Source organism: Sabethes cyaneus, chromosome 1, assembly GCF_943734655.1.
Source record: "Sabethes cyaneus chromosome 1, idSabCyanKW18_F2, whole genome shotgun sequence".
Classification (NCBI taxonomy): Eukaryota; Metazoa; Arthropoda; class Insecta; order Diptera; family Culicidae; genus Sabethes; species Sabethes cyaneus.
The window spans coordinates 69037116-69064322 of NC_071353.1; the positions used below are offsets into that span (position 1 = coordinate 69037116).

Here is a 27207-nt window from a genome sequence, read left to right on the forward strand (position 1 = left end):
TAATTATCCCGTTAGTCTCGATCAACTATCTTACACCATCTTAGCTTCCTGATTCCTGCTACATGTCACAGGCGACTATTGTGCTTACCCTTTAAGTTCCGACGTCGAAAATTGGGGTGCTTGGAATTAGACTTTTGGCTCCATTTACTTTGTTTGTAATTTTGTTCCATTTTAATTCAACTTGCTTCAAAAGAACCGAATTAGATTGAGGCATCAATCAACTAAACAATGTATTAGTGAAATTTGCTACCACTTTTGACGGAGATATTCCGAATTGCTATGAGATTATATTTTGCTGTCATAGGTAGTAGATAAGATTAAAATAGAAATATAACAAATTGCACACTCCGGAACATCAGCTTTCGGTGCTTTCGGGGTTCCAAATTGATCGTTTTATTCCGTAGTGTCCAAGTACCTACCCTAATTTTGGATGTAAGGGACGAAAAACTTAAAGATACAATTTTTTATCATGCATTGGACGCATGCAGAAAGGATGTCATTGAACTGTTCGAAACTTTTTTGACTATTGTCATATTGTGATTATCATTGGGATCAACGGTGGCCCCGACGATTACATCAAATTAAGTCATGTTAAGTTATTATATTGCTTTTTTATTGAGCTTTATCTGCTTGTGCTTTAAAAATGGAGTTTTAGTATGGAACTGTACGAAAGTACACAGCACAGCGCACAGCAGTCACCGCTCGGCATGGACAGGGTATGTAAATCGCATAAAGCATAAGCTTGGTAGATCACGAGAGAATTAGCCCTTCTGACTTATATAAAACTAGCTGACCCGACAAACTTCGTATTGCCACAACTGTGTTGTATATAAATCGTGAATCTCGGATGACCTTTGTCACAATCTTGAGTTTTGCAAGTTTCTGGGAGTTCATGGATGTTTTAAAATACAAATTTTCCACACGCGGAATATAGAGTTTCGCAGAATACCATTTCGCGAAAAACCTTACGCGGGATGTAGCATTTCACAGAAAATCTTTTCGTAGAAAGTACCATTTCGCAGGGGTGACCCACTGAAGGATAGTAACAGAGGTCAGTAGATCTAGGAAAATAAATAAACCTAGATAGAGGAGATCTTTACGGGAGGCTGCCCCCGCAGTGGCTGACGCTTCCGACAGCAGGTCGTCGGCAACACTCGCGGCCTATCGCAAAGAATCTTCGACCTGCTGGGACGGAGGTCCCAGCATTTCATTTTTTTCTAAAAGCACGTTGACACTTATATCTTCTTATATTATCTATCTTCTTTTAGCAGCACTATAGATCATGTATCATCAAATATTTGCTATGATTCTGCATAAACTAAGAAACAACTCAAACTCAAACAAATTCACTAAAATCATTAAACTGTAGTATTCTAGGGATATCCTTCAAACTTAGTTCCACTGGGTATTGCTAATTGCAAAGAAGATTGTCCAATCAAAAAGTGCGCAATCGCACATAAAAGTGCTATTTTGACTTAAATCGTTTCGGTCTCTGCGCACTTATTGCTTGGAATGTAACGAAAAAGTGCGCCGAAGATACCGAAACGATTCAATGCAGGATCGCACTTTTATGAGAGATTTCGCACTTTAGGTGGTACAATTTTCCTTGCAATAAGCAATATATTCCACGACTTCATGAAATTTTATTGGTTTTCAGAGAGCGTGTCACACATAACTTTAATTGTTGCATTAAATTTACCAAGATAACACATGATCGTAATAGAAAGTTCACATTAATTCGAATGCATGCCAATTTTACATTGGAATTGCATAGTGATTAGAGTATGTTAAAGCGAAGTGAACAATAAGTTGTTTAGCAGACATGCGTGACCTCATATACAACTCATGACTGTGAATAATAAAGCAGTATAAATGGTTGTAAAATGGTTGAGCGGACGGCTGATTTATGAAACGCTGTGTCTCGCCAGCTATACCCAAGACAGCAGCCCTGTCCGCGAGACTAGGCATCACAGCCCCAGTAAGGCAGTATGCTTAAACAATTTTTGGCAGGAGAAATTCAGGAAAGGAACTACAACCGGATAATCGGCATGAACCCAGGCAAAAGAAAAAGGACAGCGATTATTGGAAATTTGCTACTTGGAATGTCAGAACTCTACTTGAACAGGCACGCGCGGGTATTCTGGCAAGAGAGCTGCAGAAGATGAAGGTCGAGGTTGCAGCCATCCGGTGGCCGAAGACGGGAGAACGTGAATTCTGCGCAGTAGATCCTATTGCGGGCACGATATTCAAGTATCACATCTACTACAGTGGCGGCGATAAAGCAGAGCATGGAGTCGGATTCGTATTACATGGAAAATAAATGAAGCGTGTCATTAGGTGACCGTCTATGCGTGTTGAGAATTAAGGGCAAATTCTTTAACTACAGTCTAATAAATGTGTACGCACCGACTAACGACAAGCCCGATGACGTAAAAGAGGCGTTCTATAATCTTCCCGACAGGACATATGGAGAGTGCCCAAGACATGACATAAAGATTGTCATCGGGGATACAAATGCACAGGTCGGACGTGAAGAGTTCTTTCGGCCCGTTATTGATAGAGAAAGCCTCCATCCTACCACATACGACAATGACCTGAGGCTAATCAACTTCGCTGCAGCCAGAGGAATGGTTATCTCTAGTACCCATTTTGCACGATGGAACATTCGGAAGCACATCTGGAAACACCCTAATATAGATACTCTTAGATCGATGATAGATCGATCGATCGATGACCGGCACTTTTCTGATGTCGCAGACGTGCGATCCTTCCGGGGACCAAACGTTGACTCGGACCACTACCTCGTAGTAAGCAAGTTCCACGCCCGATTGTCTAACGTATTCAAATCGAAGCCAACGAGGAAGATACGACTGAACATTCGGCAGTTATCAGCGGAGGGAGTTGCAGCAGAGTATTCTCGGAAGACTGATGAGCGGATCGGTGAAAACCTCGGAGAGAACCTGAACGAACAGTGGAGACACATCCACGACGCGGTCAGTACTACAGCGTACAACATTCTTACGGTCACGAAGCGTGGACGTTGAAAGAGAGCGATCGACGAGCTCTTGACGTTTTCGAGCGTAAGATCCTACGATCAGGTCTTGGCGGCATATTAGACAAAGGAGTGTGGCGCAGGCGCATGAATGATGAAATATACCAAGTGTACAAAGATGCGGATATTGTGAAGCGACTAAAATACGGCAGGCTACAATGGGCTGGCCATGTAGCAAGGATGCCGGATGAGAGACCAGCGAAAACAATATTTAGCAGAGAACCCGATAGAGGCCGACGACTTCGAGGCAGACCTCGTACCCGTTGGATGAGCGCTGTTGATGAGGATGCTAGAACAGCGGGTGTTAGGGGCGATGAGAGTGGCGGCCTAAGATCGAGTAATGTGGAGACGGCTCCTGAATTCGGCATGGATTCGATAAGCGGATTGTCGGCGAAAAAGTAAGTAAGTAATAAATGGTTGTAATATTAAGTTATATCTTAATCATATATACAGGACTATTAAGTTGCGTGTTGTAAAAACCGCTGTATAAAATGCAAGATAGAATTACAAAGAATTATAGTCAAAATTTTAGTACGTATATTGCCTCCACTTTGGTACTTATATGTTCTTATGTGGTGTAAAATATAACTTTTTCGTGCCGATATGATTTCGTATCTCGCAGTTGCAACCGAGATATACAAACCAAATGGTTTACTGGGTAGTTTCTGTCACATATTCGTTTTCGTATTTAGATTAATATTGCCAAATGAGGAGTCCATTACCAGGGGACTCAATGTGCGAGTTCTTTGGTGTTCTAGATATTTTTGTACTGAATATTTTTTTCTTCAAAAAAGATTAATTGAAAGATGATAACTTTTGAACGCATGGTCACAATGTTGTGGTATTAATATCAAAATATGCCCCATACACATCAAATTTTTTAAATTATGGTTGGCTAAGGTGATAAATAAAATCGGTGCACAAAGACCAAGACAGCTATGTCTATCTGCAATTAGTTTCGGTAAACAACATTCTTAATTTTCACATTTTCTGTTTGATCTCTGGCGTAATACTGGCTACGTCAAAATAGTTTTTTTGCCAACGTTTATTTTTTGTTTCAGCTGCGGTTAGTAGTAAACCACAGTATGCACAGCACATAGTCTACTGTAGGTATTCCGTTTCTACTTACTGTAAATCAAAGTTTAAAACTCTTCCTATAAAATTTCATATTTCCATCACAATTCGGCAATTTATTTGTGTAGGGGAGAGACGTCTACATTGAGACACTCTTTTCCAAAATTTTTAATTTTTTTTGGTGATAGCTACCAACGAGCTATCTTAATTCCATTTGAAAGGTTTATTCTATCCTTCTAGTTGTCTGAAAAAAAGTTTCAGCCGTTTTGGTTATAAGCTAAATTAGTTACAGCAAAAAATGTGAAGGTGTCTTTTTGTCTTACTGTTCCATAACAGGTGGGAAGAGTGAGACAACAAGTATTGAATACTGAGACATATATTTGAATTCAATTTAAACCATATTTTTTGGTTATAAAGAATAGTTTAGAAGACGTACTGTTTATTGTGTGTATAAAGGATACATTATGGATGGGTAGGATTAAAAATTATGACTATTTTCATATCTACATATATTTCATATAAAGGAATAATGCTAGTCATCTGAAATTTTTATCTCTCATTACTATGTGATGCCATGTAGTAAATTCAATTTGCATTAAATATGCGGTTTGCTGTTGAAAATCACTTGAAAATGATTGCAATAAAATTTACTTTGACCCCCCCAAAAATGACTTTTGTTGAAAAATATATTGAAAAATCAACAAATTTTTCCCAAACTACATTATGTAATATAGGTTCATAAACTTCACCTTCCATGAAAATATTATGGATCATGAATGCTTTATGGCGAAGTTATTCACGTTGTCTCACTGTTGACTACTCTCCCCTACAGGTTTTTTATTAGTTATCAACTGTGTCATGTCATAGTTACGCTAATGCAAGGAAAGCGCAATTATCTTTTTTATCGTTTAAGTCTAGGTAGGTAGATAGGTATGACGTACGACATTCATCCTGACTATTGCATTATAATATTTAAATACTCAATGTTCAAAATAAAGCGTAGAGCAGGTTCTATTTTCCTCTCATTATCGTCCAATAGATCATTTCAGTCGGAAATATTGTGACTGTTGCATCTATGTACCGCTTTTTATGCGGAACATATTTATCCTATTGTTGAAATAAATATTTCGATCACGCACGACACGCTAGTATACTTAATATTCAATGTGATGCGTGGAACGTTACTGCTTCTTCACGTCCAAAAATTTCTCCACCCGGTTTGGTTCTGAGCAATTCGCTTCGTTACAGTGGCGGTCATATGACAAAAATTTGAAATAACCATTATTACATAAAGTTTTCATATTGAAATTATCGTTTTCGACAATTAGTTATGGAGTTGATCAAATAATCACTTCAAATTTATTGATAAAGGTAACTAGGGCATAGCCAATGCATTTAAAACGTTTCTCAATTATGTTTTTAATCAAACCTCGAGAAACTAACTTATAGTTATAACGGTCGATACTGTTTTGTTTACTTTCTGTCTCAATCCACCAGTCGACTCCACCTGTAGAGCCAACATTCGATGCAGAGGATGAGGGATTTGTGACAATTGGAAAGTACAAGCGAAACAGTATTGAATTAAAGTATTTAGTGCAGGAATGCGTGATTTAAGTGATATACCTTTAGCTTAATTTGTGATGAATTCAAAATGAAAAAGAGCTGCTTTCAAATTATCGGTCGGTTGCAAACTAATGTTCAGTAGCTCGTACGCCCTCATTCACTGCGGGTGAAATTGCAAGTGCTTAATGTTAAAACGCAGTTGAATATCGAAGTATCTAGTGATCATGTGTATATTTCGTCCTGTATTTGTGATAAGCATTATGCTTTTAAGTTTAGTGGCTAGTGATGAAACTAGCGTACAGAAGGATTCATATTTAGCAGCGCTGCAAAATTCTTATAATATAAACGGCAATAAAGGTGATTAAACGAAAGTACAGAATTCTATAATACAATTGATAGGGACAATACTAAAAGTATCCTGAGAAAACGAATATGCGTAGTATACGAAAATTAAACTAACACAGTAGGACTAAGAACAGTATATCGACGTCGACCGGCTTCTATCGGCATTGACCCTCACTCAAATTGGCATTTCTTCTGATAGACAATAATTGTTGCTCGGATTTAACGGGGAATTAGCAGTCATTAACTTTTCGTCGGAAAACCCAATTTCGGAAGCAGTTTTTGGACTCAAGTCGCTTTTTACGCGAAGGATGCGTCCCGCGTAAATTCCGAAATTCGCGTAAAAACCGCGTACACACAGATTTTATTACCGAGCACGGTAAAATAAATTGCCGAGATCCCAACAGCTGAGATCTCGGTGAAAATCTCGGTAAAACATTGAAACATCGAGATCTTGCAAATCCAAAACATCAAACAACTGTCAAACTTTACCGACAATCTCGGTATTATTTTTCCAAGATATCTGGTAATCAATACTGAAACTCGGCTGAAATTGCCGAATATTCATAAAGCGTAAGCGACCCAAACTGTCAAATTTTAACGAGATTTTCTGTAAAACACTAGCTGAAAATGCCGAACTACGGTATTAATATGCTGAAAACTCGGTATTTTTAATAAGTTTATGAAAATCAATAAAATTTTGAATAAAACCATAAAACTATCATAATTAACCAATATGCGCATTTTTTTTACTTTAAACAATTATTGTTTAACAGTGTGATAGTATAGTTAATAGTTTAAACTATTGAAATATAAAGGCAAAGTTAAAAGAAATATAAAGGCAAAGTTAATAGGTAGAACGTGCAAGTTTTTCACCTGTAGTGGTTAATTTGTATTCTTTCCATGAGATGACGCATTGGCCTCCACACTGCAACATTTCACCACGAATTATTAGCACTGGATTCGCGTTATGGGTTGGGAGGGAATCGTCAACTTAGAGAAATGTTTTTCATATTTTATCTTCCAAAATTCAGGCTTACTCCAATCCATTGCACCCTGTATTGCGGCTGCATCACGCGTGCGCTTACAGCCTTTGGCAGGGTTCTTAGACCGAATGATTGCCAGGGATCAAAAAAAATCTGCAAGAATTTATACGTTAAGTTAAAACATTCACACATTTATAAACATTCCATTTACCATCCGAAATTTCTTCGAAGAGATGCCGATACGCGGTTAGAATTTTCTCCTGCCAGATGATCTATAAATTTCATCCATTTTCACAATTTTAACTTCATCGGTAACGAAACTGCTGTCGATCGCGCACAGTTTACTTTTGACATTGCTTTCCGAAATCTCGGTAAAACAGTTTGTGGCTTTTTTCAGTAGCATTTAACGAAATTTCGTTAAAAGGATATTGAAGTACCTAGATTCGGCACTTTATTTTAATGAGCTCGGGGGTTTCTGGACCGAACATACCGGACGACAGTGCGATGAAAATAGTTGTCTTCAACAACTTCACTGGCACCAGGAACAGGAGCTGGCTCGACCAGGTCGAAACTGATTTGCGACTTTTGAGACGACTGGGAAATTGGCGACGAGTGGCCCAAGGTGGAGTTAAATGAAAACGACTATTTGAAACAGCACGAGCTACCCCGGCTCTAGGCTGCTGACGATGACAACGATATATTGTGTCAGCCTTGTCTATTGGACGCAACTAACGACCAATAAGTTTAACCTAACTAATTTTTCTAACGAGACTATGTAAATATATCAGTAAATATCAATAACAGCGAAACCTTACTGATACTTAGTGATGTAATTGGTTAACTGATAACTATCAGTAGTTAATTATAGTTTTCCCATCCCTACGGTCCACCGTAACCTACTGACTTTCGCCACATGTACGATGGTAATCTCTCCAAACAACACATGTAACTCGTGATTCATGCGTCTCCGCCACTCGCCGCTTTCAGTTTATACTCCGCCAAATATTGACCGCAGTACCTTGCGTTCGAACACGGCAAGGGCGCGTATATCCTCCGTAAACAGCCTCACAACTTCAAGTTCGTAAAGAACTACTGGCCTAATAAAAGTTTTGTACATTGTCAGCTTCGTACGGCAGCGTATGCTCCATGAACGTAGCGTTTTGCGAAGGACAAAGTAGGTCAGTCCCGGCGTAGTGGTTAGCATTCACGCCTCTCACGCCGAGGACCCGGGTTCAAATCCCAGCCCCGCAAAAGTCACGAATGACATAAGCTGTTAAAGTGACTATAATCTAACAAAAAAAAAAAAAAAAAAAAAAAAAAAAAAAAAAAGTAGGCCCGATTTCCCGTTTGAAAGCGCCGCTGGATCTTCTTACTAGTGTTGTTGTCCGTACTCACCAGCGATCCCAAATACACCGTGGAGGCACGCGTTTGTTTCTTTGGCCTCTCTTCCATTCATGTATTTGATCTTCGACACATTTATTTTTAACCTGATCTTCCTAGACTGTTGCTTTCAGTCTGGCGTAGATTGCCTCCGCCGTCGCAAGGTTCCTGGCTATGATATTAAAATCATCTTGTCACCTAGTCTCAACTCGCCGCGTCTCGAAGGGACTCAAGGGTGTCGTCGGGATGCGCGAGAAACACACCACACGATCGAATGTAGCTCTAATCAGTCGTGTCTGTTTTTCTGGTAAACCGTGTTCGTGCATTTTGTGCCATAGACGGTTTTGATCGACTGTATCGTATGCTGCTTTGAAATCAAGATGTGATGCGTGGGCACGTTGTACTCGAAACATTTCTGCAGGGTGGTAAAAATCAGGTTCGTAGTTGCACAAGACCCCAAGAAGCTCGCTTGGTAAATTACAAAATAACCTTATAATGAATAACGCAGTAATAGGATAGACGCACCATTAGTGGTGGTAGTACCAGTAGTGATGGAAACTCGAATTATTCCATTATTTTTGCAGATTTTGGTACAAGCTTGATACTTATTAAATAATACTGTTACTGGTAGTTCGATACTTATCAAACTTGTACCAAAATCGGAAAAATAATGGAATTTAAGTTTCCACCACTACTGGTACTACCACTACTGGTGCGTCTACCCTAATATAACAATTTCATATTTTTTGCTTTAAGGTGAAATTAGTCGTCATCGATTCTGCCAATATCAAAAGCAGTTTTTTTGTTCGAAACAAAAATTCTTTTCATGAAAATATATTCGCTGTGTTCAGATTGGTAAGAAGAATGTTACTTTTTTATAAAGAGAATCCCGCTTTTGGCTCCAAATAAATCTGCTTCCGAAATTGGACTCTTCGACGAAAAACTAATGACTGCTATTGACTGCTAGTTTCCCGTTAATACCGTGATGGGTAAAATTACTATTATTTACTGATAGTTATAAGTAACGAACCGGAAACTACTGATAGTTATCAGTAACGATTTTTAATGATAGTTCCCATCCCTAGTTCCAATAATGAAACAGCGATGATGACACAATTTGACATTTTATCTGTCAAAAGCTAAAAACAACCCTTTTTACGACCGTTCAGAAACACGACTGTTTCAACCGTCGTGTCCAGTAAGGGAATGCGCGCACAATATCTCTTGCTCGTAGTAAGCCAGTGGTACCATACAAAATACTAAGATTGTGGCTTTTTCGACATATAATAAAGAAATCTAACGGAAGATATGGCAGCATTACGTTGGGTAAAGAATACCAGCAAATTTTGTGTTAAGCTCTCGCGGGATATAAGTTGAAATGTTCACCATATGTTATACAATACTCCCGATTTTAATAACATTGCTCGTCAAACTGCATGTAGGTACACGCACAATGCGTTTGGTTATTTGTCGCTTACAATTTCTATTCTGTTCGCAAAACAATACTACTTTCACCTTAAAGCAAAGTTGTGTATAAACTTGAGTGCATGTTAATTTTACAAATGAAAATTTTTGCGTGACGTGCGATTTCGACACTGTCAGGAGTTACGTTATAATTCATGCTAATCGGGATAAACAAGCTTAATCGACTCTAACGGGTAAGGCTGTTTATAGATGGCTTTCACTTTTGAAACCTCAGGGCTGCCTGCGATATTTGTTTTGAATGCACAACATGAAAAATACCGTGAAAGCACCTAATTACGATCACCTAAGGCATGGTTGATCTTTGAGTCCTCACTAAAAAATAAAGCTTTGACATTTATTTACATGGTATGTGTCTTTAGCAAGTATTTTCAAATATGTTTCATGGAAAAATATTAAAATGCCCAAATTATTTACCGTTGCAAAAAATGCATCAAAGTATGATGTATCAGTGCACCTAATTCCGATCATCAATTATAAGGGGTGATTTTAATTCCGATCGCAGGTGTATCTAATTCCGATCACGACATGATGAGCTGTTAAAGTATAAAACTATAGTCAACTTTTACCAAATGGATCGGAAATGTTGTGCGTTTATATTTTCTGATGACAATCCCCCTACCAGTCATCTTCTGCTTGCGCTAATGATCATTATTATCGTTAGATTAATATTCATAAAACTTGTGTACTCGAGAGCTCGACAAGCGGATTATGAAACTTTCCCCTTCTTTTATCTTCGTTCAACTGTTACAATTGCAATAAAATTGGGCACATTCGACGTTTTGATCATAAATAATAGTAAAAATTGGCGTAGAACTACATTAGGCTGGTTTTCGTGAAGAAACCTCGAATATTAAAGAAAACTTTTTACACCATATTGGTATATATGTAGCATAAAATAGCATAAATAGAGAAAAAAAACAAACAGCATAATAATAATATTATCTTGCTCAATAAATTGTATCCTAATTTTGGTAGGTGAGATATTTTATGATATCAAAAACGAATATTTTTATCAATGCTAAAATCGGAGTATTTCAGTATAGAAATCTGTTTCGCATCCAGCCATTAACAAAGTTCTAGGAGAAAACTTGTAATAATATATTATTGTTACAATAAGAAAACAGGCATTAATAAGATCCATAACTGCACTGTCGCTGTTGCTTGTGTGTAGCGTTAGAAAAGCAAAAAGTCTGAGCCTCTCAGCTAGCCTCGTGGTACGGCACGGGTCTAATAAGCCAGACGTCACATGTTTGAATCTCGACTGAAAGAGGCCGCACTAGTCCTACAATTGTCTTTAACCACAAGCTTGGTGTGTGTAATGGCGTGGGAAGCAAGCCTATCACACGGAAAAGGTATGGAAAAACTTTAGCTTGAAAGTTTTCGATAATTTTCACTATTTAGCGATTGGCAAACAATCTTTTCAAAAAAAAAAAATACAATTGCTGCATCACTTATGATCAAAATCCGTTTTAAATTGGTTATTAGCGTTCAAAATCTTTCATTCTTTCGTGACGCTGGCTTGACTCCAAATTTTGGATTGACACCCTGCCGTAAGACGTAGTTTTACGTCAAAAGATTTAAAAAATCCTACCATGTTGTCATGTTGCGAATAACCCTAAAATCCAAATAGCAACTTTGTTAGCATGCATTTTGCGAGTTTATAACTTTATGATCGGAATTAAAATCAGAAAAACTGCAAGGTATACAGCCCTAAGGGTTGTACGAAAGGGTGAGGTAGGACTACATCAAATCATTAGATCAAAGACTAATGTAAACTGCATTTCTGGCATATGTATGTTTATAAAAATCTGTGAGTGCCATTGTTTAAGTGAATATTTAAAAGAGAAGAGCGAAATATTCAGATTCAATTCTTCATTGAATGCAATGGTGGCTTTGGAAATACGTGGACGGGTGCATCATAAAGGTTGAAATAGTAAATAGTTAAAATAGATAGATAGATAGATAGATAGATAGATAGATAGATAGATAGATAGATAGATAGATAGATAGATAGATAGATAGATAGATAGATAGATAGATAGATAGATAGATAGATAGATAGATAGATAGATAGATAGATAGATAGATAGATAGATAGATAGATAGATAGATAGATAGATAGATAGATAGATAGATAGATAGATAGATAGATAGATAGATAGATAGATAGATAGATAGATAGATAGATAGATAGATAGATAGATAGATAGATAGATAGATAGATAGATAGATAGATAGATAGATAGATAGATAGATAGATAGATAGATAGATAGATAGATAGATAGATAGATAGATAGATAGATAGATAGATAGATAGATAGATAGATAGATAGATAGATAGATAGATAGATAGATAGATAGATAGATAGATAGATAGATAGATAGATAGATAGATAGATAGATAGATAGATAGATAGATAGATAGATAGATAGATAGATAGATAGATAGATAGATAGATAGATAGATAGATAGATAGATAGATAGATAGATAGATAGATAGATAGATAGATAGATAGATAGATAGATAGATAGATAGATAGATAGATAGATAGATAGATAGATAGATAGATAGATAGATAGATAGATAGATAGATAGATAGATAGATAGATAGATAGATAGATAGATAGATAGATAGATAGATAGATAGATAGATAGATAGATAGATAGATAGATAGATAGATAGATAGATAGATAGATAGATAGATAGATAGATAGATAGATAGATAGATAGATAGATAGATAGATAGATAGATAGATAGATAGATAGATAGATAGATAGATAGATAGATAGATAGATAGATAGATAGATAGATAGATAGATAGATAGATAGATAGATAGATAGATAGATAGATAGATAGATAGATAGATAGATAGATAGATAGATAGATAGATAGATAGATAGATAGATAGATAGATAGATAGATAGATAGATAGATAGATAGATAGATAGATAGATAGATAGATAGATAGATAGATAGATAGATAGATAGATAGATAGATAGATAGATAGATAGATAGATAGATAGATAGATAGATAGATAGATAGATAGATAGATAGATAGATAGATAGATAGATAGATAGATAGATAGATAGATAGATAGATAGATAGATAGATAGATAGATAGATAGATAGATAGATAGATAGATAGATAGATAGATAGATAGATAGATAGATAGATAGATAGATAGATAGATAGATAGATAGATAGATAGATAGATAGATAGATAGATAGATAGATAGATAGATAGATAGATAGATAGATAGATAGATAGATAGATAGATAGATAGATAGATAGATAGATAGATAGATAGATAGATAGATAGATAGATAGATAGATAGATAGATAGATAGATAGATAGATAGATAGATAGATAGATAGATAGATAGATAGATAGATAGATAGATAGATAGATAGATAGATAGATAGATAGATAGATAGATAGATAGATAGATAGATAGATAGATAGATAGATAGATAGATAGATGGATCCCCTCCTAAAGAGGGGAGGGCTCGCAATTCACCAAAGAAAAAAATCTTGCCTTCTGAAACTCCCACATGCCAAATTTGTTTCTTTTTCCTTGATTAGTTCTCGAGTTTTGAAGAAATTTGTGTTTCAACATTTTTTGCTACTACTTGTCTAATTTAATTTATTGTAAAGTGCATGGTGCCCCAAGGGCAGTCATTTTTCGTGAACTGGCACATAAACACATAACACAATAACTGTGAATGCTCATTTACTACAGATTTTGGCTCAATTTTCTAAAAATTGAATATTTAGGTTGAGTGATCGGAATTAGGAGCTGATCGCAATTATGTGCGGTATGTTCATAACCGATTTCTTGACATTTTGGGCTCAATGTTACAACATTCTGACCAAGCGTTCAAGAATTATAAAGTCGAAAAAAATCTATTTCTTATCTGGCACTCGTCCATATAATTATTTTCGTGAGAGAATTAAATCTTGAGCATCTTATCAGTGTAGTACTATAAAAATAGTAATTAGCTTGATAGCATCACATTTACAATAGAAATACACTAGAAATAAAGAAAAATAAACGAATTTTGCCTTTAGTAAGCACCATTTTACTACTTGGTCAATTTGGTTGACGATTTTGTGCGGCGAAGAATATTTGGGCTATACCTAGTCTCATTTTCAAAAGATAATAAAGGTACCTGTACCTAGGGAACGAACGTTTTGTTCACGTAAAATTAATAATGTAGATACAATTCGATAATGCTGGAAATTTTTCAAATGTTCAACAGTTTATTACGTAAATCTATAATGTTTGTTAGATGTTAGATGAGTTAGAGACTAAATTTTTCAAATGTCTGTTCCCTGGACATCATTTTTATTAATTTCTTAAACGTCGTAATTCCATAAAGCATTGAACCACCAAGTCGTCAGCCCAGTTAGCTCCGGCGTATAATGCTGGCCTAACAAGTCAGTCGTCGTGTGCCCGAATGATTACTGTGCGGTACACTCAAGTCTTTTTTTACGCGGTTTGTTTTTTTCAATTACTCAAGAACGGTGTAACTTAGGGACCATTTACAAACTACCTGACGAATGTCGGGCCCCTCCCAAATGTATTGAGAAATAAATGAATGATCCCCAAGTTACCCCGTTCTTAATAATCGAAAAAAAACAAACCGTGTAAAAAAAGTACTTGAGTGTATTGCTATAGAGTCAGTAGGATCGTTGATTAGCCCCGTAGTAGTCCTGTACTCTAAAAATCAACTGGAAAATCAGCCGACAAAGAAGGGCCAAGTTCTGAAGAACGTTTATAATAACAACTTCGCTTTGCCTTACTTATTTATGTGTCCATGTTCGCTGGTCCGGCAGAACAAAGAGATGAAATCAGAGATCTCCACTTGCCGATGGTTACCCACCATGAAAAGCCATGGCCATGGTCACCAGAACAGGTTCTCGTCTACAGCCCGGATTTCGTTGGCTAAGCTGCGTCGCCATGAGGCGCTGGGTCTGCCTCTTCTACACTGTCCTTACGATTCCAGTCGATTGCTTCTCTGTAGATCTCGCCCCTTTCCTCAAGGTGTGTCCGATCCACTTCAACCTACGTTTACGAATTTCTGTTTCTATCGGCTGTTGATGACAGTTTTTGTGTGGTCTCCGCTGAGACGCACCACGTTTCGCAGGCATACAACAGTACGGATTTAACGTTTGAGTTGAAAATTTGGGTTGTCTTATGCAGAGTTATCTGATTTGAGTGCTAAATGTTTCTCAGATCAGAAAGGCAACCCCTGCTCAACTTGTTGTGCAGTGTTCACTACCACAGACTTAGTTTTTGCAACATTGACTGTGAGACCTGCTGGCTGGGAACTCTCGGAGAGGTCATCTAACTTGCTTTGCATATCGTTTCGACATGCGAGCAAAACAATGTCGTCGGCTAGGTCGAGGTCTTTTAGCTCGTTCATCGTTAGAGGATTTCAAGGCAATCCTCTCTTCGGTCTACTGTCAATTGCTCCAACTAATATCTCATCCATAACGATGCCTAAATGCGCCCCAGTTGCGTTCGTGGTTGATCAAACTCTCTTGGATCAAACAACATAGAATAAACATTATTTTATGACTATATAGCAAATTTTGTTAGCAATCCAAGAATAATATATATCTGGTTTATCAATCAGAACAATTTGAAATGTCAAAAATGACCCGCCGGATCAATTACAGGAACTTTAATATCCATATTGTTATGTGGGATCTCTAGTCCTACAAGATTGACTCCGGGGTGGCTAACCCGATCCATCTTGTTATATGAGGAAACTCCTCGGTATCAATTTTAAGACTGTTTGTATTACTGGTATTCTTCCAATACGAGTTCTATCTTATGACGGACACTCTTTCGGAATTACGGATTTCCGGAAACCTTATATCATTCGATGGCAAAATGATTCAATTTGTTTAAATTGGACAAATACACGAATGCCACCAGTTTCATCCAAATCGGTTAAAAATGGTTAAAGTTATTCGCTATGGCGGTTTTTCGCCGTTGGTGTTTCACCCCGCATGGAAAAAACACTCTATTTTTTATGTGTTTCCAACCCGCAATAAAAATTAGAAAATCATTACAGATATTTATGTTTTTATTTTTTACATGTAGGTAATAGATCAATTGGTTATTTAAAGCAAATAAATAAGAAATTGAGCCACATTTTTTTTGTACAGACGTTTTTGCTTAATGTAGTGGTCTTGCCCCGCCTACCCTTACATCCTTTTTAAAGTCATGGATCAAAATGGTACCAAGGCCTGTGGAAGGTGCATGTTTCTTCCTCTCAAACATGTAGGTAAAGCTTCATCCAAATCAGAAAGGTTCAAATTTGATCATTTATCTGTTTCACGTAGAACTGCTCTCCTTGGGCCACGATACTGTCTCTCGTGATGGACCTCTGATCTTGGCTATAGTATTCGAAACATCACGTATCTCAATTCAGTCGATTTTTCTGAGTCAGACGTTGTCGTCAGCCACTCCTAACATAGAGTGCATATGTGAAGTGAAATCACTGAAATCACCTCCCCTGACAAGGGAACGGTAGGTTAAAAGATATCCACTAAGGTTTCGCGTATTCCGGCTGGTACTATGAAGGGATAAAGATATGAACTTCTAGATGAGAGATTTTTAAACTGGACCTATGGTTTACAGATTACATAGAGAAACGTGGAGCAAATAGTGTTTAAAACACATATTTGTTACATAACCTAGATACAGGTGTTACGCCCCTGTCCGGATTTGCCCGGAAAGTATTAACCGCGGTCACTTATAGCATCGACCTAGTTTGTCATTTTGGCTAAAGTTACCAAAACGCGCACGGTCGCGTTTATTTATTATTACTGTTTTCGCAACGTAGGCAGCGCAAGTGTTTTTGTTTGTCAATAGCGAGCCACCGCACATACATTTCCTGTATGTTACGTAGAAGTTAGGGCTGCACGATAGGTGTAAAATTATCTAATAAATCAGTCGTAAGTTGCCGGTCGACCCGTCGGTGAAGTTTAACACAACTTTTTTTTTCTTTCCGAAATTGAAAAAATCCGTGGGGTAGCACGGGCTACCCTACACAGGTCTATAAAACGAAATTAAGCAATAAAAATTAAATGTTTCTTTCGAAAGAAACTGTAATTGTAAAACCATAAAAAAATCAAAATTAAGTTAAAAAAATCAAGGGTCGATTATTTTTCACTATTTGTGTCAAAATCTTCGTTCTATATATTCTACGTATTTCTGCAGAGCCTGTGTTTATGTCGGCATACCTGTACGGTCGCACGGAGTCTCGTGCTTTGGGGGGACCTCTTGGTGACGACTAGGAAAAAATATTATAAACACTAATCGACAATCCTTAGCTGTATGTAGATATTTTAGCTCTATATTAAATTATTTACAAAAAAAGCCTTGGGTATAAACGTCTTTAAGATTTGACTCTTCTATAGTGACTGACTTCGCAGTCGGTTATTAGAGAATAGGATAGTTACGGGGCTAGTTCTAGTGATTCTGGTGACAGTACCACCCAGCCGAGATTCCAACATATGATGACTGGCTTGTTAGACCAGTATCGTAGCTGGAAGCTAACCGCGGTGCTAGTGAGTAATTTGGATTCAATCGTAAAATTTCCTTTTTTTAGGTCTTATACGCATTCCCCGCGACGACTACAGCAGCATCCCATCAACATCCTATGAGTATAGTTTAACTCCATCTAGTTATGGGCCACCTGCGATGAGTACATACGGAGCTCCGCCTAAACCTGTGTATGGGCCACCCAAACCTGTTTATGGTCCTCCCACGTCAGGTTATGGTCCCCCCGTCCCCGCTGGCAATGGAATACCTTACTTGAGCCCCGAGAGTTGGTTGTTGAGCAAATTGAAGCTAAAATTCAGTTGGTTTACTTTAGCTAAAATTTTGCTTAAGCTGGTTATTTTCAAAAAGATAGTTAAATTCATTGCGCTTTTATGTTTACTGTTTTTTATTCCAACACTAAAACCTAGTGAAAGCGACAATAATCAAAGCGGTGGTGACAACGGGGGAGAAGACTACCGTCGACGTACCTACGATATGCACTGTGAGTAAAGCTTTTTTTTATCAGGAGTAAAGATGTCTTTCATATATGAACATTGAGTAATAGATAAAGTTTTCGGAATTTTTTTGCAGATAATTATGATATCCAACTTAATGAAGTTACAAGATTTGCACTAAAAGCACTTGAAGCATTCACGATTGATAACGAGCTTTACTGTCCAGAGGATAACCTACTTAGTTGTCGAGCGAAGCGGATGTTTGACTTTATCGATGAAGAATATCCATTAAGAAGGCAAGTACATTCCTGGATAAACGGTACGGTATAAACGATAAAGTATACATACACAGACCGGAGATGAATCTGTCGGAGCCAAAAAAAATACATCCGGAATTGAATAATGATAATAATGATAATAATTGAATATTAAAAATGTGAGTTGCCAGTTTCATGCAATTCCTATTCACCAGTCTTTGTACAGAGTAGAGCGGGCATAAGTGCGACGTTTGTTATCAATTTTCATGAAATATAAAGAAGCAAAACGTATAATATATATTTTATATTGATGCAATAACTCAATATCTTCACATTCAACTATAAATCATCTGGGGTAATAGTGTTATGCAAAATAGATTCTTCATTTTTCTGATCAAGGGCCGAATCGCACTTTTATCCCACTAGCGGGGCAAAAATGGCCAAACCAATTTATGCGCTATCAGTCTCATTTGGTAGGTAATATAGCCTCATAGATCACTATTGATTTGTTTGATTGGATGTTTAATTTGAAAGTTATGAGCAGTCGTGTACAGCACAACAAAATTCACAAGTATTTCTAACGATTTTAACCAGATAATTAAGCAGATTTCAATTATCTTAGTATCAAACGAGAGGCCTTAATGCTGTGACCATATCTGCTAAATTTTACTAGAATTGGCCTTACCAGTCAAAAGTTATTTGATAAAACATTGATGAAATTATTTAAGCAAACTTTACTGATATGAACCAAATAGAAAAAAACGCGATCATGTGCTCTAGCGTAAAAATGCTTAATTTTCCAGGTGGTGTGTCTTTGGAAAAGTTTATTTAAAAAATATGGCGCAACTTGTTACACTATTAGGGTGACCGTAAATCTTCCTATTAGGGTGACACAAATTTTGGTTTTTTACCTTTGTTATACGGTATAATGTTGCAAATTCTCATCACGATGAAGACTCATCACCTGCTCGTCAGCGATTTGAATTTTATCAACTGACAACTCTATCGTATCCTGATCGCTTGCGATGAATCGCCGACGCAAAAACTGGTGAGCAAAATAAGAATTGATTACGCTCGCAAATACTCGCTCGGTATCTCTGTCTCACACTCATCGCAAATCATCGTTAATCGCTGTCATCCAACCAAGAATGTATTTTGCGATGAAACGTAAACAAGCATATTTTTTGGCAAATTACAAAAAAAAAATATTGCTCATTCAAATATAAAACGTTATTCGTATCACATATAATAATTATGAACTTGTCAAACGTCAACATATACTTGCGACATCATACACAACCAGTAACTTCAAGCGACACACGGACAAACAAAATGGTTTCAAGATTTAGTTTCAATGAAATGCAATGCAAATGCAACCTGGTGCAATATTATTATTATTAATTGGTGCCTTGAAGGTTCGAAGCTATGAAAAATAATACATCTTGTGTGACTAACGATGAAGGCTGATGATAAAAACATTGTCGGCCACTATGATCCTGCCAACATGTCTGAAAAATCGCTTGTTTCTTGTAAACATTTACAAACCTTGCTAGTGCTTGTCATTGTCACGAAAAAAAGATTTATGCTGCACTTAACGTGAATGTTGAATAATGTTTAAATAATGAATGTAAAAATAATTTTATGAGATTAAAAGTCTTCGGAGTGTAGAAGAACGTTGATGTTTTAAAGTGCATTTATGTATTACTAGCTGACCCGACAAACTTCGTATTGCCACAAATTAACCTGTGTTGTACATAAATCATGAATCTCGGATGATCTTTGTCACAATCTAGAGTTTACCAAGTTTCTGAGGAGTTCAACCTTAGATTTATTTTGGCAGTTACGTAACTATGAAAGCATCCCAGGTAACCAATAAGCATCACCAATGGTATTCAAATATAGGCCAATAAGCATTTAAGTCGCCTTAAACATTTAAGTCGCCTGACAATGCTAATTTACAGCTAATTACCGACACGAAGAATTCCCACAATTTTTGATGCCAATTTACAACACATATGCAGTCAAAAAGCTAATATACAATAACATGCAGTATAAAATGCCAGATACACTAATTTGCTGCATACGTTAAGGCTTATTAGTTACCTGGAATGGGTAGTTTTATATACAAATTTGCAATTTTTCCTCACAGTAAAGTAGAAAACAACTCTCCTGTCCCCTCATTCCATAGCCAGAAAGCGGATAGTAATATTCGTCATGATTGTACAACATTACGCCGAATAAGGTTTTGCGGAAAACCTTAAGCAGAGTGTACCATTTCACGGAAAATTTTTTTGTGGAAAGTACCATTTCGCGATCCTCTCCTGACGCGCTGTCGCTCGTTCCAGGAAACCCAGGTAGACCTAGGAAAATAAATAAACCCAGACAGTAGTGATTTCTGCGGGTAGTTGCCTCCCCACAGTGGGCGGCGCTTCCGACGGCGGGTCGCCGGCAACACTCACGGCCGTCTCGTCCTGAATGATCTAGTGTTACTATAGATAGCTTTTGTGGTCTTGTTGTTGACTAATGTTTTATGAAAGAGTCTCGAATTTTTCGAGTTCGATTAGTTTTTGACTTTCGCAAAAATTTCTGTTTTATTTGTTTGAGAGTTCATATCCCCCTACCACAGGGGTGAGAGGTCTCTAACTATAATAAAATAAATTCAAGACTCAAAAATCTCCTACATGCTAAATTTGGTTCCATTGGCTTGATTAGTACTCAAATTAAAAGGAAATTTGTATTTCATTTGTATGGGAGCCTCCCCCTCTTAAAAGGGGAAGGGGTCGTAATACACCTCAGAAAAAAATTCTGCCATCTAAAACTCCCACATGCCAAATTTGGTTCCATTTGCTTGATTAGTTCTCGAGATAAGAGGAAATTTGCATTTCATTTGTATGGAAGCCCACCCTCTTAAAGGGGAGATGTGTCATAACTCGCTTTCTAAAGAGGAGAGGGGTCTCAATTCACCATAGAAAAAAACTTGCCTCCAAAACCACTTACATGTCAAATTTGGTTTCATTTGCTAGTTTAGTTCTCGAGTTATGAGGAAATTTGTATTTCGTTTGTATGGGAGCCCCCCCCCCTCCTAAAAAGGTAAGAAGTCCTAATTCATCATGGCAAAAATGGTTGCCTCCAAAAACACCCACATGCCAAATATGGTTCCATTTGCTTGATTAGCTCTCGAATTTTATGAGGAAATTTGTATTTCATTTGTGTAGAAGCACCCCCTCTTAAAGTGGGGAGAGGTCCTAATTCACCATAGAAAATATTTTTACCTCCAAAAACACCTACATGCCAAATTTGTTTCTATTTGCTTGATTAGTTCTCGAGTTATGAGGAAATTTGTATTTCGTTTGTATAGGAGCCCCCCTCCTAAAGTGGGGAGGGGTCCAAATTCATCATAGAAAAAAATGTTGTCTCCAAAAACACACACATGCCAAATTTGGTTCCATTTGCTTGATTAGTTCTCGAGTTATCAGGAAATTTGTATGGAAGCCCCCCCTCGTAAAGGGAGAGGAGTTATAATTCCCCTTATAAAGAGCGGAGGGGTCTCAATTTATCATAGAATAAATTCTTGTCACCGAAAACACCCACATGCCAAATTTCGTTCTATTTGCTATGCAGAATTTGTTATGCAGAAATTTGTGTTTCATTTGTATGGGAGCCCCCCTCTTAGTGGGGGGAGGGGTTTCTAACCATCACTAAAACCTTTTCTGGCCCCAAAAACCTTTACATGCAAATTTTCACGCCGATTGGTTCAGTAGTTTTCGATTCTATAAGGAACATACGGACAGACAGACAGAAATCCTTTTTTACAGGTATAGATGTCGCAAAAATGTATATTCTAAGTATCTCAGGTGCTAATAGTCGAACGGAAAAACCAACATAAGTGTTAGGTACAAGTTTTTTGACAGTATAATCCAATATCCGATAGCGCTTTTGTCTGTTTTCAAAAATTGATAAATCATCGCTAATCCTCACGATGTGTCAAAACGCGAACTATTGGTGTTTGATTGGCATCACTTGCGATCAAATCATCATGCATGAAAAAGAGTGAGTGGTAATTCTCTTTTCTCTCACTCTCATTAAATAATTCTCAGCTAGAAGAGAATTTGACGTTATGGAATCACCTTTGAGAGTGTTTCGAACCGAATCAGTACTTTTATCGATGAATAGCAACATTGGCATAAGTTACAAATAAACGCATAACAGTCTCAGTAGTGAAAATATAACAATAAACATCTGCTTTTTGGAAATGCCTGGACCGATTTGACTGCAATAACTAACAAACGGAAAGTTTTGTGGCCTAGAAGAATTCTATTGAACAGAAATTGGATCGGATGTACGGTTCCGAAGATATGTTCGGAACAAGGTCCGGAATATATGAAACTTGAACATAGAAGCATTTTGAATCATAATAAACCCGTCATGCGACACCTCCAAGTACTCGAAATTGGATAACTAGACCATTAGTAGTCGTAGAAAATGTCCAAGACATCATCGGCTCCATCTGAACACATCCGGGAATGTTCCGGATCAGGGATCAGTTTCTGAATTGAACTAAAATACAACATGTGACATCTTTGAGTACTCAAAATTGCAAAAGTAGTTCATTTGTCGTCATATAAAGTATCTAGGATTACATTGACCACAGCCGGACACGCTCTGGGAACGTTCCGAATACATCCAGGAAAACGGCCAGTTTCTAACTTAAACCAAACCCCAGAATGCGACCCCGCTATTAACTCAAAATAACAAATTACAAATAAAAAGAAGACATTTTTTGATTGCTTTCAAATATTATACAAATTTATCAGTATATTCCATACACATGCATATGTATTGACGATTCCGAAAACGTGTTGAATTCTATCTCAAATGACAAATGAGATGGCATAACAAAGGTTCCTTTCATCAATAGGTGGATTAAATCAGGTTTTTGTTTCTTCTAAAAGTCACTCATAGATTCTTTGTAGGTAGGTGCTACAATTTTCAGAAATACTGAAATATCTTTTTTGATGTAGAACTACGTCTTACCGCAGGGTGTCAATCCAAAATTTGGATTCAACCCAGCGTCACGAAAGAATGAAAGATTTTGAACGCTAATAGCTCTGCCGATTATGAATAGATTTTCATGTTTTAGATACCGATCGAATCATAGAAGATGTAGCAATTATGTGATTTATATTTTAACATTCTTTTTCAAGCACTAATTAGTAAAACTTACCGAACAGTTTCAAGGTCAAATTATCCCATATATTTTCTTTGTGATCACCTTGCTCCACAGGCAGGGACGACAGTTAAATACACCATCTGTTTACTGTGATTTCGATTACTTTATGTTTAGAAAAAAAGCAACAAAATCCCCTCGTCCCAATAGGTCGAAGGTTCTTCACGACGTTTAGACTTATACTAATCAATGCAGCAATCCTTTCCTTTTGTCAGATTGTATCCACATTCGCGACTACGAAGTTGAATATATTTGTTTGGTTTTTGCATGAGAAAAAGTGAAGGAAGTATTTTTGCTTTTGTTTTCACGAAAGTTGTCACCCATTGTCAAGGCTTTCATGTAAGTGCGAACAGGATCAAAAATCTCTTTAGCTTTCGCAGTCACGAATAGGTACTGCAAGAATTTTTGCGGAACTGTTGTCTTACAAAGAAACGCGGCTGATGGGATATTTTTGCATGTGAAGTAACGCAGCAATTCTCAAAGTGAGGAAAATCAGTGACTCTTTTATCCGAGAATAGTTTTGAATGTTTCAATTGCTGCTCTGCGTCAGTTAGTTGCCTGCAATTCTTCACTATTCAATAGTCAAGCATTAATTTCTTTCGAAAATGTCTGAGAAGACAAGGCAGAAGGGATCCGTAGTGGTGCTAATGTTTATTTAACCGTCAACTCAGCATAAGGCAGTAAGGTACAAAAGATTTTGCAAACAACTTTAACTTACTTAGTAGACTTCAATCATTACAATGATTAAAACGATCTGAAAAATTATCGACTTGCAAAAAGTTGGGTTTCTCAACCACAACCACAGTCAAGCCATTTTAACATAACAATTTTTTGATATCATCAAAATACATATATATGTGAATAGTGTTTGATATTAACGAGAGAATTTTGTTAATAGCTGAGTGCGTGAGGGAGATACGGTTCGTTAATTGAGTGTTTGTTAGTTGGGCAACTTGAATGTCAAAATTCTATTGAACTTTTGAGTTTAAAAATTTCAAACAACTGTCAGTCGGCCTAATTAGCGAATCAGCTGAAGTGCATTCGTGACTCTAATAACGCATTCAGGCTGTACTCCGATGCTGGCACTGGCAAAAATATTTGTGTTTGGCATCACAAAATACATACATACATACGATACAATTATTTAGCACTATTATTTATTAACGCTGTTTTACGCCACACATATGTCAATATGGTGTAAAAGACAAGTCAAGGTTTCTTTGCAAAAACCCGTCTAACGTAGTTCTACGCCAGCTACGCGGTTGTGTCTGAAATACAACCTTTCTGATTTTTCCGGTAAGGATTTAAAAAGAAAATTGTTAGAAAAACTTTCTTCTTTTAAATATGGATATGCGCATTTTACGATGTATGGAAGTCTAAATTATGGTTCTTTCGAATATCGTAGTCAAGCATAACAGCCAAGTATTTAGTATGCTAGGCTAGTTCCTATTGGACTCCCAAAAGCTGTAGACTTGCAATACTGTGGGTATTGCCTTTTTCTTGTAAATGGTATTATGATTGTTTTTGAAGGGTTAACACTCAGTCCCTCCATGTTAAACCATATAAGACACATTCCAGCGTTACGGGACACTATCCCTATTATGCAGATCGGTTCCTGTTTCATTAAATTCCTGGCATTCTAGTTGAAAATGAAGTACTCTTCTAGCAACTATTTTACAAGGTATTTGCCAAAAAATTGGTGAAACAGGAGGCGATATACAGGGTAAAAATGGGTGCTAATTATGTCCCGTAACGCTGGAATGTGTCATAAGTGTGTAGTGTAGGGTAGGTTGCGTTCTATTCGAAATAGTGCACTCACATTTCCCTTCACTACTATTGTTACGCTGTCAGCAATTCCTATGACTTCATAACCTTTGTGAGCCAAGTTATTTAGAAGATCATCGACTACGACAGACCACATAATGGGAGATAAGACTCCCCAACAAACATTTCTGTTGTAAACAGCTTATCAAGCGCTTGTTACCCGGTAATTAGCCATACAACGGTTGAATAAACTACCATTAAAATAATGTTTTTTGAGTCCCCTTTTGAGGGTAACCTGTAGTACGTTTTGTCGTTGAAGTTGATCCCGGTTTTGCTGTTATTATAACGTTGGTTAGCATAGGATGTAGAATTGCGGCGTTAGTTTTTCGGCCTACTGTTTCTATTTTGTACCTACCCTTGGTCCTCCGCATCCAAGGGGGAAAATCATCACTAATTTTTCGCCTCCAAGATAGTACGGATATGCCAGTTTTGCGCATCAAATACGATTTATTAGCATGCATATCTGTACGTAATACTGATTTTTATCTTTTCTATACACATAAAAATGATAGCTGGGTAGGCCCAACAATTAGAAGCATGCCGAAAACACGTCCAATGCCCAATCTAATTAAAAATGCATCTGTCAACACCACATTTTTCAATGGCGTCGTATGTTTGAATCTCGGCTAGGTGGTGCTTTCTAAAGAGAGTCAGAGTAGGATCGTTGCACTAGCCCCGTAATTGTGCTGTACTCTAACAGGCGGCTGCGAAATCTGTCGATAAAGTCAAGTCAAGTCTTAGAAAGACGATTGAGCCCAAAGCCTTGCTTTTTACTTTTTTTGGTTCAGACGGATGGTTTGGTTGACACGAATTACTGAAATAACGACACTAATGACAATCCTCTACGTTTTTTCAAGAATGTTAAATAAAATGTTGATATTAAGTTAAGTAAGCAGTACACAAATTACTGGATTGTTAATATTTATATACTTCGGCATTGTCAAAGTGTCGAAGTGTCAAAGTGACTTTAGCATGGGTTTATTCTCAGACCCCTGATCACCCTTCCTTCATGCTGAATTCTATATTATCCCGGCCTATTGACAGTCATGTGGAACGTGGTGGGTAAAGTAGAGAAAGCATTGAAGGAAGGGTAAAACCTAATTACACACAAGCGCGCATAAAATTCAATAAGCATATCGCTCACTCAATAGTGATTATAGCAAAGAAATGCAGTGCGGGTCATACAGCAAACACCCGGGCGATATCACAAAAGATCAACGATACTAGTCGCAATGATGACTCCATACAGAAAAAAAAGTTCATTGTACCTACGTTATGATATGTGCGAATAAGGAACAATGAAGTTATTACACATTTTGCGATTGAAACACTAATGTAATCCATATTTAAACAAAAATTTTAAGCATTGTGCGCTATAGGTGAAAGCTGAATAAGCATTTTTAGGTACTTGGATTAAACATGTTTAAATAACAGTTTTTTAATATATGTAGTTTTACGCAATTTTTTGCTTTTTACAGAATCCTGAAGATGTTTTTCTACGATGCTAGTCCAACGCAGCTCAGATTTGATGCAAAATCAAAAACCGCGAGTTTCAAAACTAATATTGATGATAATTTAAATGAAGTCGCCAGTGAAGAAGGGAACAAGAAGATTAAATAGTAATCTACAATATTTAAAGCAGGCAAAAATATTTGCATAACAAAATCGTTGAGTGCCCTCATTCTTCAAAAGAAAACATAGGAAATTGTGATTGGTGCCTAAACTTAAACACGATGTCTGCATGCGCTATCGTTTACTGGGATGAACGAAAGGTTTGAGCTTTATTTTTTATAGATTAGGATAGTGCCACTATGTTGTTTATATTGTAAGTTATTTATGTAAATATATAAAAATTTACAAAATTAAATTTTATTAAATATACGTATCAAACTATATCAAGTTGTATATCACATGTAATCGATAATTTCACGATATATGATAATCTCACCTTATCACTAAGATCTTTTTCTTGGAATATTAGTAGGATATGTG

At 36.9% G+C, this 27207-nt stretch overlaps 1 protein-coding gene across 1 annotated transcript; it reads left to right on the forward strand.

The window, feature by feature from the left end:
- The first annotated feature begins 656 nt into the window (after window positions 1-656).
- On the forward strand, window positions 657-18441 carry LOC128745792 (uncharacterized). The gene is made up of 4 exons (XM_053842868.1): window positions 657-716; window positions 5624-5699; window positions 17520-17954; window positions 18044-18441. Exons 1-4 carry the CDS (start codon window positions 657-659, stop codon window positions 18235-18237), a joined length of 765 nt encoding a protein of 254 aa, XP_053698843.1. The 3' UTR covers window positions 18238-18441.
- The last annotated feature ends 8766 nt before the right edge of the window (window positions 18442-27207 follow it).